Source organism: Lontra canadensis, unplaced genomic scaffold, assembly GCF_010015895.1.
Source record: "Lontra canadensis isolate GAN:19392208 unplaced genomic scaffold, GSC_riverotter_1.0 scaffold3, whole genome shotgun sequence".
In the NCBI taxonomy this organism is placed as follows: domain Eukaryota; kingdom Metazoa; phylum Chordata; class Mammalia; order Carnivora; family Mustelidae; genus Lontra; species Lontra canadensis.
Window position 1 is genome coordinate 3238237 of NW_022630997.1, and position 18036 is coordinate 3256272.

General features: G+C 39.5%; 1 protein-coding gene across 1 annotated transcript in view; it reads left to right on the plus strand.

The window, feature by feature from the left end:
• Nucleotides 1-337: 337 nt before the first annotated feature.
• PDZD8 (PDZ domain containing 8) overlaps nt 338-18036 on the plus strand; it is a 78758-nt gene continuing 61059 nt past the window's right edge. Inside the window, exon 1 of the mRNA XM_032878876.1 lies at nt 338-1416. Within this exon, the coding sequence (XP_032734767.1) occupies nt 545-1416 (872 nt within the window). The 5' untranslated portion in view covers nt 338-544. The remainder of the gene's footprint in view (nt 1417-18036) is intronic.

Sequence of the window (18036 nt, forward strand, 5' to 3'; positions counted from 1 at the left end):
GCGCCACACCACCTACTCCCGGCCTCCTTATCCTCCAAAAGCGGCCCCAGTTATCTCCCCGGATCCCGTCGGCGACTCCAGAAGTGACAGCCACGTGGACCGCGGGGGAATGGAATGTTGGCGTGGGGGGCGGGGCTGGAAGGGCGCCCGGGAGGTGAAGAAGGACCCGCGTACGCGCGCCCGGGCGCAGAGTGCCAGGCGACACCGCCGGGAGCGAGCACGCCCCTGACGTCACGCGCCGTTCGTCCAATGAGCACAGGCCGGAGGGAGTGCCGTTCCGCCCCCTCCGCTCCTCCGCCGCCGTCGCGGCTGCCGCCGCCACAGCAGCCGCGTCCCGGAGTGTCTGAGGAGTTGCGGGCCGCTGCGGGCTCGGGCGTCGCACCGCGCCTGCCGGAGCCGCCGAACGAGGCCCAGGGAGCCGCCTGCCCCAACCCCGCCGCCCGATGTCCTCAAGATGGAGGCAGCGGGGGCGGCGACGTGAAGAGAGCGGCGCTGTGGGCGCGGGAGCAGGGGCCCGGGCGGCCCGGGCGGAGGCGGTGCCGGGATGGGGCTGCTGCTCATGATTCTGGCGTCCGCCGTGCTGGGCTCCTTCCTCACGCTCCTCACCCAGTTCTTGCTGCTGTACCGCAAACAGCCCGAGCCGCCGCCGGACGAGGCGGCCCGCGCGGGCGACGGCTTCCGCTACATCAAGCCGGTGCCGGGCCTGGCCCTGAGGGAGTACCTTTATGGCGGCGGCGGGGCTGAGGAGCCCTCCGGCGGGCCACCCGAGGGCGGCGCGACCCCGGCCCCGGCCCTCGAGACCCCCGCCCCGCCGACGCGGGAGACCTGCTACTTCCTCAACGCCACCATCCTGTTCCTGTTCCGGGAGCTGCGGGACACCGCACTGGCTCGTCGCTGGGTCACCAAGAAGATCAAGGTGGAGTTCGAGGAGCTGCTGCAGACCAAGACGGCCGGGCGCCTGCTGGAGGGGCTGAGCCTGCGGGACGTGTTCCTGGGCGAGACCGTGCCCTTCATCAAGACCATCCGCCTCCTGCGGCCGGTGGTGCCCTCGGCCAGCGGGGAGTCGGACGGCCCCGAGGGGGAGACCCTGCCCGCCACCTCCCCCGAGGAGCTGGCCTTCGAGGCGGAGGTGGAGTACAACGGGGGCTTCCACCTGGCCATCGACGTGGACCTGGTCTTCGGCAAGTCCGCCTACCTGTTCGTCAAGCTGTCCCGAGTCGTGGGGAGGCTGCGCTTCGTCCTCACGCGCGTGCCCTTCACCCACTGGTTCTTCTCCTTCGTGGAGGACCCGCTGATCGACTTTGAGGTGCGCTCCCAGTTTGAAGGGCGGCCTATGCCCCAGCTCACCTCCATCATCGTCAACCAGCTCAAGAAGATCATCAAGCGCAAGCACACTCTCCCGAGTTACAAGATCAGGTGAGAGGGAGGGAGGTGAGGGAATGACACCCCGCAGGCGCGGGGACCTAGCCGCCGGGGATCCGGGCCTGGGCGGGGTGCTGCCGCCTGCGTGGAATGGGAAGGGCAGAGGCTCCTCCCCAGCCTTTGCTTTTCCAGGGATCTCCCCGACCCTGGCGGGACAGTACCCGGGGAGGGAGGCGAGTAGCGCCCACAGTCTTCGCTGCCAGAGGGCATCAGGATGAGCCAGAAGCCTCCTCGCGTGTTCGTGGGCACTCAGGGTGCTGTCCGCGTGGGTAGGAGCAGCATGTTGAAAATGGCAGGGCGGCCGGTCCCCCTCGTCGGCTTTGGGACTGGTGAGAAACGGGTCCTGTGTGTGGTGGCGGCATTGAGGGCGGTTTTGCAGCATCACCTTGACCACGTTGAGAAATTGTTGCTGGACCCAAAGTACAGGCATGAGAAAGAAGTGTGGGTAGCCCGAGGATGTTGTATTTTGCAACGGCAGGCCGCTCTTGCAGTTGGCGCTTTGGCAACTTTCAGGGCAGAGATGCAGTTTGCGTTGTAAAGGAATACTTCGCACAGCGAATTGAGAGCCAGCTGGGAGCCTGTACATGTGGTAGTTCTCTGTGGGTTTTGTGTTAATGTCATCTTCCCCCTCGGGGTAGGTTCTGTAGCACAGACCTAGATGCTGCCCTTCGTGTGTCAGCTCTGGCTGCGAATTTCTCACGCAGTACCTGAGATCAGCCTGCAGATGGAATGTTAATGATCCGTAGTGATTTCAACTTGCTAAAGCTCTCCGGTATGTGGTGGCGTTAGTTTCACTTAGTATACTGTTTTGATTAATGGTCCAGGGATTTTTGTTTTGGGGTGGCTTGTTTGTTTGTTTGTTTGTTTTTAATATCATAGAAGAAATGAAGGGGAAAGGAAGTTTTGTAGGGATGGGGCTTCATCTACTTTAGTCTGAATTGTTGGAGTGGAAAGGGTCGTACATGGCTGTCTCTTCAAAATCAGCTGAATTTCTTATGTCAGTTTCTGTCCTCTAATTTTCTGTTCATTAAAATGCTTGACTCTTGGATTTGTCCTTCCTTATAAAAGTGTGTCAGTCTGGTGTTTGCCTTACTTAGTGTCCTCTAGTTGCATATTTCTGGATCACTAATTTTCTACCAAAGTGTCAAACAACAGTGACCCAGGTAATCCAGAGATATTTTATGTTTGGGGTTGTGATGGGTAATTGACTTGTGTATGTGGCAGATAGGCCTTCCTAATTATGTTTAGGCTGATAGCATAGAGTGAAAGCTTAAAACTGTTGAGTGGCAGGAGAAATTTACTTTATAATGGATATAGTTCCATAGATTTGCAGAGGGTGGTGAACTGGTTGTTCACTGTGTTTGATTTCCCATTCTGTGAAGAACAACATACTTTGGGAAACCTACGCTTCAAGCTTTGGAATGTAAGTGACTAAATTATAAATGAGTTCTGGTATCTAACCAGTAAGATGTTTATTTATAGTAATGTGTTGCTAAGAAAGTAATGAGAAAAAATTACAGATTTTGGTATTCTGTTTTCTGGGTAACTTTCAGGTAATAAAATTTGAGTATGCTCTTATTTGGGGGATTATTTGCAGAATTGATTATTCTGCAAAGAACAATTAGGTGGCAATTAGGTTGGGTATCATTTTGAGGGTTCTTGGGTTTTTTTTTAAATGTAGATTTGGAATTCAGTTAAATCTGAAGGAAATGAATGAATAGCAGGTGTGGAGATATTAGTGGGTTTTATTGCTTTCATTTACTATGTCCGAAGAGATTTTTTAAAAACATAGCATTGTGTCTGGTTATGTATGGTAGTTCAAATTTTAAACCTTACACATTAAGCAGTCACCTCCAGAAATGTGCACGTTTGTGCTCTTTATATTAGAAGGCATTTCGGTAGTAAATCAGTAAATACTAACAGAACTTACCACTTAATCTGCAGATGTTTGTTGTACACCTGCTATGTGCTTATCATTGTTTAGGTGTTGGGGCTTCAGTACTGAACAGCCTCAACCATTTTGGAGCCTAAAGTTTAATGAGAACTGAATTAGCAGTACTTAATATGATTTAACTAGAATGTGATTGATTAATGGAAGGTTGAAGTAACTAGGACGCTGATTTTCGGTAAGTAAAGGAAAATAATAGGAGTGTGAAGATGAAATGGGCTGCTCCAGGAAGTGTTGAGTTCTCTTGTCTATGAAGCTCTTTGCCAGAAGTATTTTAAGCTACTGATGTTGTGGAGCGGATTCAGATTTCAGTTAAGAGAATGAATTAAAATACATTTAAGATGTATCACAATTCTCATAATGAGAATTAAAGTAGCTGTTGTTTACCCTTTTATATAGACGAGGGAGTAGTGCTCAGAGTAGTTAAATAACTTGCTTAAAGTCACACAGCTGTTATGTAGTGAATTCCAGCCCTGATAAAGCCAGAGCTACCTTTTTCCATTCAACTCTGTCACCTTGTTCTTAATGTTTTGTTTTTTGTTTTTTAAAAGTACACTATCAATATAACATGTATATATATATATATATATATGGAGGTAACTTTACAAATCAACTGAGAACTCTGAGAAGAGTGTAACTAAAGATTTTTTTTCTTACATTGGAAATTTTGAGAGCGGATCCTTTAAAGGTTAAATCTTTGGGTGCTGCCCCACATAGTATTTCTTTTTTAATCCAGCAGATTTTGTTTCCAAATAGAAGGTCTGCTAGTTTATCCTTTTTAGCCATCTAATCTACTTAGAGCTAAAGCAGTAAAGAAAATTCTATTGAGTCTTAGGATCCTTTGGCACTTTAATTATTATATAACAGAAATACCTTGCCAGTTAACGTTGTTACTTCTCCCCACCCTTTATTTATTTTTCCATTTCATATTGCTAAAGTGAAGGTGGCCTTGAGGAATGCCAGTTCCTGATGTCTCAATCTAGAGATTCAAGGAGTTCAAGTGGTTGCTTTCTAAGGATTGTGATGATTAACTCTTCATTTTATCCAACTAACATAGTTTGTAAAACATTATAATATTTTTAAAAGAATTATACTATTACACATTTCCCATATATTATAATTTAGTTTTACTAATATAATTCTAAGTTCATCTCCCTCAAATGTTGTTTTGAATTTTTTCCCTAAAATGTATACTTTAAAATAGTAAATTAAAGTACTAGTATTTGGGGGGGGTTACCAAGTTTTTTTTTTTTAATTAACCCAAAAATTAGTCTTAGGAAAGAAACATTACCACTAATATTTATGATTACATGAAATCTGAGTAATAGTCTGGGGAAGTTTAGAATTTGGGAGTCACCTACTTGAGATTCTTACTGATGCTTCTCTTCCTAGACTGTTATTGCTATTTTTTACCCCTGGTTGCATACTGAAAGGCCAAATTCTGTTTGCAGGTACTTTTTATTCGGCCTCATGGTATTTTTGTTTGTTTCGTAATTGCCAATACTTTACAAGGGAATATTTTGCATGATTTTGGATTTCTGGCTTCTCTTAGAAGACATTGGATGATCTCGTTGCACCAGGCCTGCATTCCTTATAGCAATAACCGGTTGGAGAAATAGGTCTGGTAGCAGCTGCAGGAAGTTCTTATGCCTGGTTTATAGTCCCCACCTACTTGCTAATGGTAGTTGTCTGGCCTGGCATCATATGAATTTGAGATCCTTCCTAAATAGGGAGTAATACTGTTGCTAATCAGTGAAAATGGAAAGTACTGGATAGTAAAGGGCGATAATTATTACCCTTCTTTAAACATTATTATCTTTCAAGGGACTTTCTTTGAGCAATTTTATTTTATAAAAGACTTTGATATAATGTTGAATTTTTTTTTTAAGATTTTATTTATTTATTAGAGAGAGAGAGAGAGCAAGCACAGGCAGACAGAGTGGCAGACAGAGGCCGAGGGCGAAGCAGGCTCCCCGCCGAGCAAGGAGCGCGATGTGGGACTCGATCCCAGGTTGCCGGGATCATGACCCGAGCCAAAGGCAGCTGTTCAACCAACTGAGCCACCCAGGCGTCCCAATGTAGAATTTTTTTAAAAAATCATTCTACCAGAAGTTTTTAAAGAATCCTTCGAAACATTTTCCATTCTCTGCAGTATATTGGTAGTAAGTGCATAGTAGCTGTTTCTCAGTTGAGTGCGCTGGATTTTTGCTTTGATGTCAAGTGGGTCATTAACTATATACAGATACTTCTCTGATCTACAAATAAGGAGACATCTACTTGTTGATTTTTGAATTTGATGATTGCGTGTGGAACATATTTGGGGGAAAATTTCACTCTTCAGGTTCATGGAATATCTTCTGAATATGGCTACTTTTGTCATAACTGTTCTTTTACTTATGGAAATTTTTTGAATATTCCTGCTGACTGGAGATCAAGGAGGACCACTGTCCCACCAAAGGCAAGGACTGGACTGTATTTAGTTAGGTAGAGCTTCTTAACATGTTTTTATTTACCTATGTCTTCTCTAAGTATACCATTAATTTCAGAGAACTAAATTAGGCTTGGTCTGGAAAGCCTCATACTGTATAATGTGGTTTGTAATTGAATTATTTTTTCTTTGTCTTCTGAGATGAGGAAGAAAAACATTTACTCATACCATTAATTATAGCTTTCTCATTTTACTGATTATTTGAAGTAAAGTTTTGTTTTGTCGTTGTTGTTTTTTTAAGATTTATTTGTTTTAGAGAGAGAGAGAGTGCAAGCACATATGTGGGAGGGGCAGAGGGAGAGGGAGAGAGAATCTCAACCAGACTCAGCTCTGAGTGTGAGCCCGACACAGGGCTTGATCGCAGGACCCTGAGATCATCATCTGAGCTGAAACCAAGAGTCAGATGCTTAACCGACTGCGCCACCCAGCCATCCTGTATAGATGGTTTGAGTAATCATGTCTCAAAAACTTTCAAAGTGAATCTACTGAAAGCTGACAAAATCATTTGTAAGCGTCCTGTAGTATATTTATTCACTTAACTCTTCCATACACTTTATGTGGACAACTCTTAAAGGTGTCTTAGGTTGGAAAATATTTTACAATAGTTTCCAAAATCCTTAGTGATTGTAGGAATTATAGTTTTACTTACTAACATCAGTAGGAAATATAACCTTTGATACTTTGGGAGAGTTCAGACTGGGACATTATTATATCACTGTAGCTGTTCTGGAGTAATGATGAGGTAGTAGCTAGTTTTTTAATCTGTTGTGCTTTGGTTTTCCTGCTTCTTAGACGAATATCTACATAAACAGAATTGAAAGATCATTGTCTTAGATAAATAAAATTGTTTTTAAAATACTTATTTTCAGTTAACTGTTCCCTAAAGACTAGCATACCTAGCGTTATGGTAGGTGTGGTGAAGGATTAAAATGGTTATAATGTAGTTCATGCTCTTAAGCTGGTTAGTCTTTCTGGAGAAAACAGAGAACAGTTGAACCTCATTATAATGGCATCTTGGATATATTTGAGACCTTCCGTTTTGTGAGGAACAAAAAGAGGAGAGCTCAGTATCTCTTCTGATGAATGTGTCGTATAATATTTTGTGACCTTAGGTCCTTGGTACACCTAAATATACTCCCATTAATTCTGGTTTTACTTTTTTCAAGTGGGGTTTTCTTAAGCTCTTTGGTGATTTGGACATTTATAACACTTTAGATGGAAAATAACATATTGATAAATTAAATCTCTGCCCTAGAAATGATTCACACATTGAAGGAAGAGAGTTAATTATGAGGAGACTATTAGTTTCTAATGAGTAACGTGCATGTCTGCTGGCTGTCCAGGAAAACCCCAGTTAGTTTCTGGAAATAACCAAAGCCGATCATTATGAAGTAGATTATATGGGAGGGGCATACCCACTGATCAAACACTTAATATTGAGTTATAAATATCACTAATGATCTATCATATGAGGCACAGGCCAGGATAATAAAATCAGTTTGCTAACTATATGCCAGGGACTGTGTGGGCAGTTCTGTACACTTGCTGCCACAATACTTGAAACTACTGTGTGGGAGAGTTTAGTATCTACAGATGTGGAAACTTGACACTCAGAGGAGGTTAGTGACTTTCTCAAAAAAAGGGTCTGTGTTATTTCTGTAGAAGTGAACAACTGTTACTCTAAAACAAGCTGGTGTTAGTCCTTTTGAGTTAAGCATGGTTTTTACATTTTTAAACTTTACATTTAAAGTTAATCAAAGAAGAAGAAGAATGTGAGACACATCATATGCACCCATGGATTCTAAAATATTTACTGTCTGGCCTTTTGTTAAAAAAAAAAAATTTTAAACCTTTAAACAAAAAACCCTAAAAAACAAGACAAAAACTATGCTTAAATGCCTACAAAAAAGGAGCAGAGGTACATATATGTTGAAAGGTACTTTTTTTGAACGTTTTATCTTTTTGGAGTTTGGGAAGCTAATGAGAAATGTGGCTCTGTGCAGAAAAATGCATAAACAAATTTTCATGTGATTTCATGAAATTTATAGAATACTTAGGGTGCTTAGACTCCAAGTTGAGTAATAAGCACAGACAGAAGGATACAACTTTGTTGCCATTAGTATAACTAAAACTAACATGGTTAAATATTAAATACTTTAATAATTTTGTTGGCCTTCTTAGAAGGCATACGGGACTCATATGGCTCAGGCATTCCTAAAAAATCTCTATCCAACAAAGTGTAACCAGTCACTCTTTTTCTCTCTCTTTTTTTCTCCTCTTAGTAAGATTCCGTATAGCAGGCTGAGGCTTTTTGAATCAGTTGTTCAGTAAGAATACTCGACATTCAAAGATAGAGTTTCTACCACTCAATACCATGTTTAGAAGTTAAATATTGACCTGACATTTCTTCCTATCAGATTCTCTCTTTTCTCAGAACAGTGTCACCAGGAAACAAGGGCCATTAAATCCCTTTGTTCCATTTCTAGAGTCATAGGACCTACCAACACTTGGCATGGCATCAAAGAACATCATACCTCACTGGAAAGTCATAAAGCAACTACCTAGTTATTAGTACAAGTTTTACAGAAGTTTAGTTTGAAAATGTTTCTTGTCAGATTGCTAAGCACTCTCCCAAGCAAGAGCCCTTGAACAAGAGGCCTTATCTTCCCTAGTCTCAGTTTCCATATCTGTAAAATGGAAATGGAAATAATATCTAATTGGCGATATTAAATGTCACATATATGATATCTGCTGAATAAAAGTATCTTCCCTTTGGTAACTAATTGAATGTACATATTTATTGATTATCCTACGTCTGTCAGACATATTACTCAAGATGTGTCAGACATTTGCTAGGTGACACTTGTTTCCCCTTTTAAAGGAATGATAAGCTTGTTGTAAAAATTCAGATAGAAAATATGAAATATCAAAGTGAGAAATCTACTTAATATCTTAAAATGGTTAAATTCAGGGACTATTCTCCCATACTTTTTCTTAAATATAGGATAATTTTTTATTAATTAATAAAAACAGGATCATCCCTTTCTTAGCATCTTGCCCTTTTTTTAAAACTTACTGTATCTCTGCTTTTCCAAATATACCGACTTCATTTGTTTTAACAGGTTCTTAGAAATACATTGATCAGAAGTGCTATAAGTTAACCAGTTCCTTACTGATTTTTTTCATTTTGCTAACTAATGTAAATAATGATACCATAAACATCTTCTACCTTTATCTTTGTAGATAATCAGTTTTTTCTTCTGATTGTTTCTTCAGGTTGTTTTTTGTTTGCCGTATTTTTTGCAAATGTTCAAATAGTGTTTAGGAACATAAAAAAATTGAAAATGTGCTCCTCTTTTAATTCCATCCCCCATTATATCTAGTGTTAAGTTTGATGTATACACATAACTCTGCTCGGATACATATTCAGGCCTCTTGCATGCTGAGGAGGTTCTTCTCTTTTCCTCTCCTTCTTCCTCTTTCCTTAACAATACAGTGAGGGAGTATTATAATAAAAGTGACCCCGCAGATGGGTTTGTAAGAGTATAACATGGATATCCCTCCTGGCAGTTTGTATAGGCCCATCCCATTCGCCATTTTATTTCACTCCTGGTCATGTCTCCAGCTTTGACCTTATCTTCTTTAACTCTTCCTTTTACTTAGTCTGTTCTGGCCTCCTGGCTGTTCTCACCCTCCATGAATGCGCCCATCACAAGGGTTTTGCTGGTTTTTCTTTAGGAATGTTTTCCCCACAGATAGCCAGAGAGCTCACACCATCATTTTTCATGTCCCTGCTGAAATACCATCTTTTGATTATTCTATATGAGAAAGCACATTCCCCCTTTAAATGCCAGAACTTTTTTTGTGTATAAACTTTTTATTGACATATATGTGTGTGTTTGTGTGCATATGTGTGTCTGTGTGTGTCTGTCTGTGCAGATAGAAACTGTCCAAATCCTAAGTGTATGCTTGATAAATTTTCACAAAGTGAACTCAGCTATGTAACTGAAGTACTGGAATTTTGAATTCATTCTAAAGAGCTCTGTATTCTTTGAAGTTCATAAACAGATACACGTAACATATTTAACCTTTTTTTTAAAGGGTAGAAGGTTGTTATTATAAACACAGGCTGCTGATATGTAACTTAATTCTGATTGTAAAATCAATATTGATGAGGAGTACCTCCTCCCTTTACACACACACACACACACACACACACACACACACACACAGAGATTATGCTGATTGTAAGTGTCCAGCAATTCACAGTGCTGAGTTAATGTCTGTTGGGCACCTTAGGGGCACCAGCTCTCCTTTCATTTCCACAAAAACAAAACATGAATGTGTTTGCAGTCTTCTCTGACACTCCAGAAGCTGTGGCTCTTAGGAAAGGTCACACTCTTAGGAAAGGTCAATGTAAACTATAGATGATCCTTTCCTTGGACTGATATAGAGTAACAGTAAAACTAATTTTCACTAATCTGGTACATAATTATCAATTTTCATGAAACCAGCAGAATGGTTAGTACAGGTATTTTTTTCTTCTCTAATCAAAACGTTGGGTATTTGTGCCCATGAATTCTTCATGTATTGTTGGGAGAATGGAGCTGATGATATGGTGGGTGGAGTACTGAGATGTCTGTGCTTTGGTTTGCATAGCTTTGAGAAAAGAGCTAGAAAATGTCCTTCTGCCCAGCGTAATTAGTCCTTATTGGTATGTACTTAAAAACAAGAAGACTAGGGGGTCGTCAGTTGGGTGGCTCAGCTGGTTAAGCATCTACTCTTGATCCCAGCTCTTGATCTCAGGGTCATGAGTCCAAGCCCCTCACTGGGCTCTACACTCGGCCTGGAGCCTACTTAGCAAACAAAGAAACAAACAAGAATACTGTGGTTAGCCCAGTAAAAATGTTTTGTTTGGGCTTTTTCCTTTGTATTAAGTATCTGTATGCATACAGGTATTTAAATAGGTATTTGTGACCTCAGTATGTTTAGAAATGGTGTTTCCTATAGGATCAACTCCCATATTGTACCTGTATAACCTGCAATTATAAGTAACTATTGTTTTTTGCTGTAAAATCTTAATAATAATGAGGACATATTTCTATTTAGTAGCTGGCTACAGAAATCTGTATTTTAAAAAAATAACTGTGTTCTGTTCTTAAATACAGCCTATTTCATGCAGACATCAACATCTACTAAATAGTGCACCTGGTGTTTGTGTTGTGTGCTTACAGTCTTTTTCACACAATAGTCTTTCATATATACTCAGTTATACTCCTACTCATTATTAAGGATGATCGTGGTTGCTGACTACACAGTCTTGCTACGTTAGTTATTTGGTCAAGCAAGTAAATAATTCAAAGCTTTTAGTTCTGTGAAACTTGCTGTGGCTGAAGTAAGAGCCATCTGTCGTAACTAATTTCAATGTATGATAATCATTTTTATAATGCACTGAAAACCTCATTTTGTTCTTATCATAAGTATAATATTTTGTAAGATTTAGGACAGGTGATGTTATTTTAATATTTGGAAAGGTCATTAGTTCTCAGTATTTAACTTTGGGTTTTAAACAGGACTAAAGTTTGACATGGAAAGAATTTAAATGTTTGTAGCAAACCAAATGTCCTTATATTTACTAATTCTGAAGTGGTAGATAGTACAGATTTTATGTAGTTCAGGCATGTTGAAATTAATCATATTTAAGGAGAAAATTCCTGACAGTCTTAGTCTGTAATAAAGCCCGTGTATACAATTTATCTAAATTATAGGCCATTTTTTTTAGTAATTGTTTATTTGAAATATTTGGGTAAATTATTCAAAATGTTTGGATTTTTTTAGTGCTACAGACTTAGGATTTGGACTTGTTATTTCGAAAATCGTGCCAGTCAAAAAGCATTTATTAGACCAGACTTTCTGGTAATAATTGTTGGAGCCTTGGGGATACTTTGCGCAGTTAAGGTTTCTTTCGAAAGTAACTCAGCCTCTTTGTCCTGCGACAACAGGATTAGATGGCTGGGAATTTCTCTTTTACTTCTGGAATTACTATTGATTTGTGATTTAGTGTATTTTTAGGCAAGTCATGCAACTTGTTATTTTTAAGACTGAAATGAAAAGTTTTAAAAATTCTTAGAAAAAGGAATTATGTAATTATGAGGTGGCATTATTCACTTATTTGTGTAGAGGTCTCATGTAGAGTCTCTCAAATGTGCAACTACAATAGTAAAAATTTAGTAAGTTCCAACTTTAGGTAAGAGAACCAGAGATACAGATAATATTAAAACCATTTATGTTTCAGGATATGCTGTGCTACTTTTATTTGGATAGAGAAAAAATTAGGAAAAGCTGGACATTTATATAACCTCAAAGAATTAACTTTTCTCCTGATTTCTCTTGTTTAGATCTTTTGCTGTTCCTTCATGTCTCTAGTGGAGTTTTGTCTATTTGATACATCTAACTGGCTTAAGATCAGACATCTGTATTATGTACGTCATTGGTTATGTCTTTACCATAGTAGGGAAGAGATAATTTTTGCTTTAAGATGTTTTCTCTTTACGCATCCACTAGGACTTAAGAAGAGACTCAGTTTACTTCATAAGTAAACTTTGTCCAGGGCACTATATACTGTAAAGAGAATTAGTGCTAAGAGGGAATAAATAAAACAGCCCTTCCTTCGAGATTTTTTTTTTTTTAATCTAGTACTGAGAAACAATGTACTAAAAGTAAAATAGAGGGTTAGAACTTAGAGTTTAAGAATTGCCATGATAGCTGTTAACCTTCTAACTTAAGTGGTTTTCAGAGTGTGGCTTGGGGACCACTTTGGATCTCCAAGACCCTTGCGGAAGGGGTCTACTATGTCAAAACCATTCTCATAATAATTCAAAAAAAGTGCTATTTGCCTTTTTTAGCCTTATTCTTTCACAAGTGTACAGTGGGGTTTTCCAGGAGTTACATAATGTGTGATGATGTTATCACCCTGACAGCAAATGAAATGTGAGCTTGTGTATTCTTCTGTTTAAAATAATGTTATTTGGGGGGGCACATTGGTGCCAGAGGGAGAGAGACAAGCAGACTCCCTGCTGAGCAGGAAGCTGTGGGTGGGATGTGGCTTGATCCCAGGAAGAGGATTATGACCTGAGCCTGGAAAGAAAGATGCTTAACCAACTGAGCCACCCAGGTGCCCCTAAAAGTGTTATTTTTAATTTCTACTGTGGTAGATGTATGTATAAACCATATAAACCGTCGGTCTTTATATTCCTTAATTTTTTAAAATGTGTAGGGGTCCTGTGAGCAAAATACTTAAAAACTGCTGCTCTAATGTTATTTATTGTTACCATATGGGAAGGAGATATCCCTGTTGTATCACTCTCTGAGTCAGCTTTAATGAACATTATATACATACATTATTTTCAATTCATTTATAGTATTTACATCTTGGTGTTATAAGGAGCACAGGTTTGAGTGGATCTGTTGAAGTTATGATTATGAAAGCCACTTGAACTTCCTCATCCTTTGTTTCTTCATATGTAAATAAGACTTACAGTGTTACACATTGTTATGAGTCATGAGAATCAAGGATGTATATGAAAGTATTACATCATTCACAGACATGCTAGAAATCAATAAAGTAGTAATTTTTGTATTCTTTTATTCAAAGGTGTGTGTTGGAGCTGGTAGAGAGGAGTAGGAGTTTGGATTTGAGGATGGTTCTAATGGTTCTTCCTTTTCTCCCCCTGCTTTGTGAAAGCTGAGAATTTCAATTTTATTTATCATAGGCTATGGTAGGGACCCTCATGTGTGAGTTGTGATGAACATAAAAAGACAGGAGATTTATCAGACATGTTCAAGAGGGTTACTTTGGTAGCTGAGTGGTTCATCTCATTTGATACTGTATCTCTCCCATGCATCGGATATCAGTTACCATTGAACTCAAAGGTGAGTTCTATTATGAGGGACCTGTGGCCTCTGTTACCACTCTTTTGTTCATTGTATACAGTGTATATCTAAAACCACATCAGAAAATTGTGAAGCATTTTAGATCTTGATTCTTCTGTGCAGAATTAGGAGTTTGGATAAAAGTGAATATTTCGTATAAGTAGAGGATAGGTGGATGATGGGGAAGAAATTTTTATAACTGTGTTTGTTGTCCTTATTCTTATTAGTTTCATAATTATTCATGGGTACTTTTTTCTCCTTACAAGTACAGGAATTAAAATCACTTTCCCAAGTATAGACTCTGTCAGCATGGTACACACCTAGGAATTCCATAAATAGAACAATTCTCCATAGGTTTCCATAAGTCAGTGTCTTTTACTATATTCAACTTTAATATATGCTTCAGTTATAAAGCTTAATGATGGAGAGGCAGAAGAGTAACGCCTGAGGTAGGGAGGCATGCTGGCTGTTACTAGTTTCCTTGCACTTACAAGTTGATATTCTCAGAAAGAACACAATTTTTAAAAAATCAACTGGTGTGATGACTGAAATCATGGCCATATGGAATCTAATCTCCTAGGAAGGCCAACAGCTATGACCTTGAACATCATACTTGGTGAATGCTGACTCCTGAAATGGTTGTTTTTGGAAGGGAAGGAGTTTGCTCTGTGGTATGTCTCTAGGAGACCAACCTTAAAATAGATAAATAGAAAGTTTGGTAGGAAATATTTCTGGAGCACCTCCCTGTGCCTAATGCTTTATGTGAATCTTCTCATCTAATCCGTACAGTAACCTTATAATACAGGTAATAATTATTCTCTTACTTTTACAGATGAAGAAACTGAGGCTCTCAAAGTTGAAGTAGCTTGCCCAAGGGCTTAAGCTAGCAGATGTAAGAACCAAAATTCAAAACCCAGCACTGACTCTAAAACTTGTGTGCTCAACAGTGCTTTAAACTGCCGTGTCAAAAAGAAGCTGAGGAGTAAGGGATGCTGATTGCTTTTTATTCTTTAACATAATTTTTATAACAGCTCTGTCAGCTGGTTGTAGTTTTTCCTATGAGGAAACTGAGGCTTATGCCCATGGTTATGTCGCTAAGACATGGCAGAACAGGATTCCAAGCCAAACTGTTCAAGCTCTAGAGTCTGCTCTTACCCACTGTTCTTCAATAGCTGTCATGTATATTTCTTTTCTTCCGGCAGCTAACAATTTAGTTGGGAGGAAGGGTTGGTGTGAGGGAGAGCTAGAGAGAAATAGGTGAACAGGGTGATTAGCACATAGGGCTTTTAGAACACAGGTGAGGAAGCGATACCAGGTGAGGGGGACAGTTTACAGAGAGGAGGTGACTTTGAAATAGAATTTGAATGGTGGAAGAAGCTTACCACGGGGGGGGGGGGGGGGGACTAGTTATGGGATCACAATGGTTAGCAGGCAGACAGTCTCTCAGGAGAAACAATATGGCAGTACTAGCCTTGGTAAGCATGGAGGAATTTGGTGCATGAATTTGTAATGTATTATCAATCAAATTAAGTAAAATTAAAAATTTGCAGTTTAGTTTCATGGTTTACTGATACAGAAAATTAGGAGTATTTTGAACCACTCATACTTTGTTTTCTCGCTAGCTTGTATGTAGTTTTGTGTTGGTGTGCCATACTTTGTATAATAATGTGTGCCGGAAAAGTTATAGTGAATTGAGGTTTTGTAATGATATATGCAGCAGGGGAATTCATTATTTGAAGGAATACTATGAAGAATAATAAATGAAACATTTTGAAAATGATCACCCCTGCTTTATCTAGTTTAGGTATTTGGTTTAGGAGAATTTGGAGCACATTTAGATTATTTAGTTCCTAATTTGAGAGAGCCAAGATTGTTGGACTGAAAGGCAAAAACCACACAGAACTCCCAGTTGCCTCTTGAGAGCTCTTGCTCTGCTCTCTTCCTCAGGCAGGATGTAGTGTTGTTTGTATACCTGAGCATGAAATAAGACTCTAGTCTGAATGCCTGACTTTGGTCTCTCTATTCTCAAGTAAGCACATTTGTGGAAAGGGATGAGATGACATTGGAGCTGACCAGCTAAAGGATAGTTTATCTTTGTACACAGGGGGATGGGATAGAAGTATAGTGTTGGTGGGAGAAATAGCAAAGGAACTGGAATCAGGACATTGTATGGTTATCTGTAGGGATCCAGTGAGGCAAAGGGGAAGCCAGTTTGATAAGACTTGGAAGAAAACCAGAATTTGTGTGTCTGTTACACGACAGGAACTCCACTAGGTGTTTCACATGTGTGAATTCTCTAAGTCCTGTAATAGTCCTATGAGGTAGTTTTTTATTTAAAAAAAAAAAAAAGCAGGCTTTTGTTTGGGATTTTAAAAATACTCTTTTTAAGAAGAAGAAACCTAATTTGGGAAATCACAATCTTCTAAGTAACCAGTGAAAATCTGAGCCAGGTCAGGGGACAACACAAACCAACAGTGGAAGAGACTTCTTAGCAATACCCTAGAGGGGAATAGAGGTGGAACTGATCAGTTGTGAGAAGGGAAAGAGTAGAGTGTAACTGCAGGTTCCCCAGTGTCTGTGAAATCCACAGTGCCAGTAAGAAAATAGAAGGGAGCAAGTTTGAAGAAAAGGTGTCTAATTTAATTTTAGGCATCAATATGTAGAACTTGGAGAAACAGTGAGAGCAAATGACGTTGCTAAAAAAAAAAAAATGTATAGAAGAGAAGGGAGATAGGAGGAGAGAACTGAAGTTGTTTTAATGTGCAGGAAAAAAGCCCTTTTAATTCTTCCATTATGGAAAATTTCAAACTTACTCAGAAGTTAAGAGAATAGTTCAGTAAACCCCGGTAATCCATAGCACTCATTAATTTATGGCCACTTTTGACCATCTCTGTGTCCACATTCTCCCCTCCCCTGATTATTTTGAAACAAAACTCTAAGAGTTGGGATTCTGTGATTCTGACTTTTGTGTTGTTTTCATAACACCCTCCTTCCTTGACAAGGTCTTGTCCAGCTTCTGTCTGAGTGTTTCTAGAGATAGAAAGTATGCAGTGCAGTGAAATAGCTGTGCCTTTTTTTTTTTTTACTTGCTCTAATTGTTAGTAAATTTTTCCTTTTATTGAGCTGAAAACGAGCAGATTTATTATTTTGGCAAAGACACACAAACCCATGCTGAAGTCAAGAGTAGATTTAGACCTCAGACTATTTTTATATTGGGTTTGTAGTAAACCCTCTTTCTCTAAAGATCACAGTGTTTGCAAACAGTTTTACTGCTGCCATGTGATGGAGATGTCACCAGCTGGCGTTCAGGGTGCTTCTAGAGCATTCTTGAAAAAACATCTTAGAGAAAAAAAGTATTTTAGACATTAAAAAAGATTCAGATCCACAGAAGAAGGCTTGGCTTCTCTTGTAGGTGTAAAATTTAAATACTGCATATTTTTAAAATGTTACCAAAGTAATGTACATTTTTAAATCAAACATGGTATTTCTTTTAAACTTCTATAGAAATACAACTAACCCCTTAAAATGTGCACTAATTATAAAATTCAGTTCAGTGCATTTTTACGAAGTGAACAGAAGAGCATTCAGAGCAAGCAAATGGAGTATTACCAGTCACTCCCTCCCTGTTGTGCCTAAAAGTAGCTACTATCTTTACATCTACTGCTGTTGCTTTAGGGTTGGTTTTATTTATCTGTTGTTGAACTTTATACAAATTGAGCCATACTGTATGCACTCATTGTTTTTCTGGATTCTTTACGTAGTGCAGCAGTATATTTGTGAAATTATTCCATGTCATTGTGTACGGTGGTAGTTCGTTGCGTTTGCTGTGGAGTATTCCACTGTGTACCTTAGTTTATCCCTTAGTTTATCCCTTCTGTTTTTGAGGAACTGTTGGATAGTGCTGTTATGATTATTGTTATACATTTGTGGGCATTTCTACTGGCTATATCTAGGAGTAGGTTTGCTGGGTCACAGGTTATGTATCTCTTCAGGTTTAGTAAATATTACCACAGAGCTTTCAGAGTAGTTCTGATAGTCTACACTAGCAGTTTCACATCTTCTCCAGCACTTGTTTTTTTTTTTTTTTCCATTTTAGTTAATGTACATAATTTAAAAATCAAATAAAAAAATCGAATAAAAAAGGACTTAAAATGAAAGTCAGCAGTCACTTCCCTAAACCCTCTACTTTCCCCACTTAAATCATACTCTTCAGAAGCAACCATTTGTAACTGTTTTTTTTTTTTTT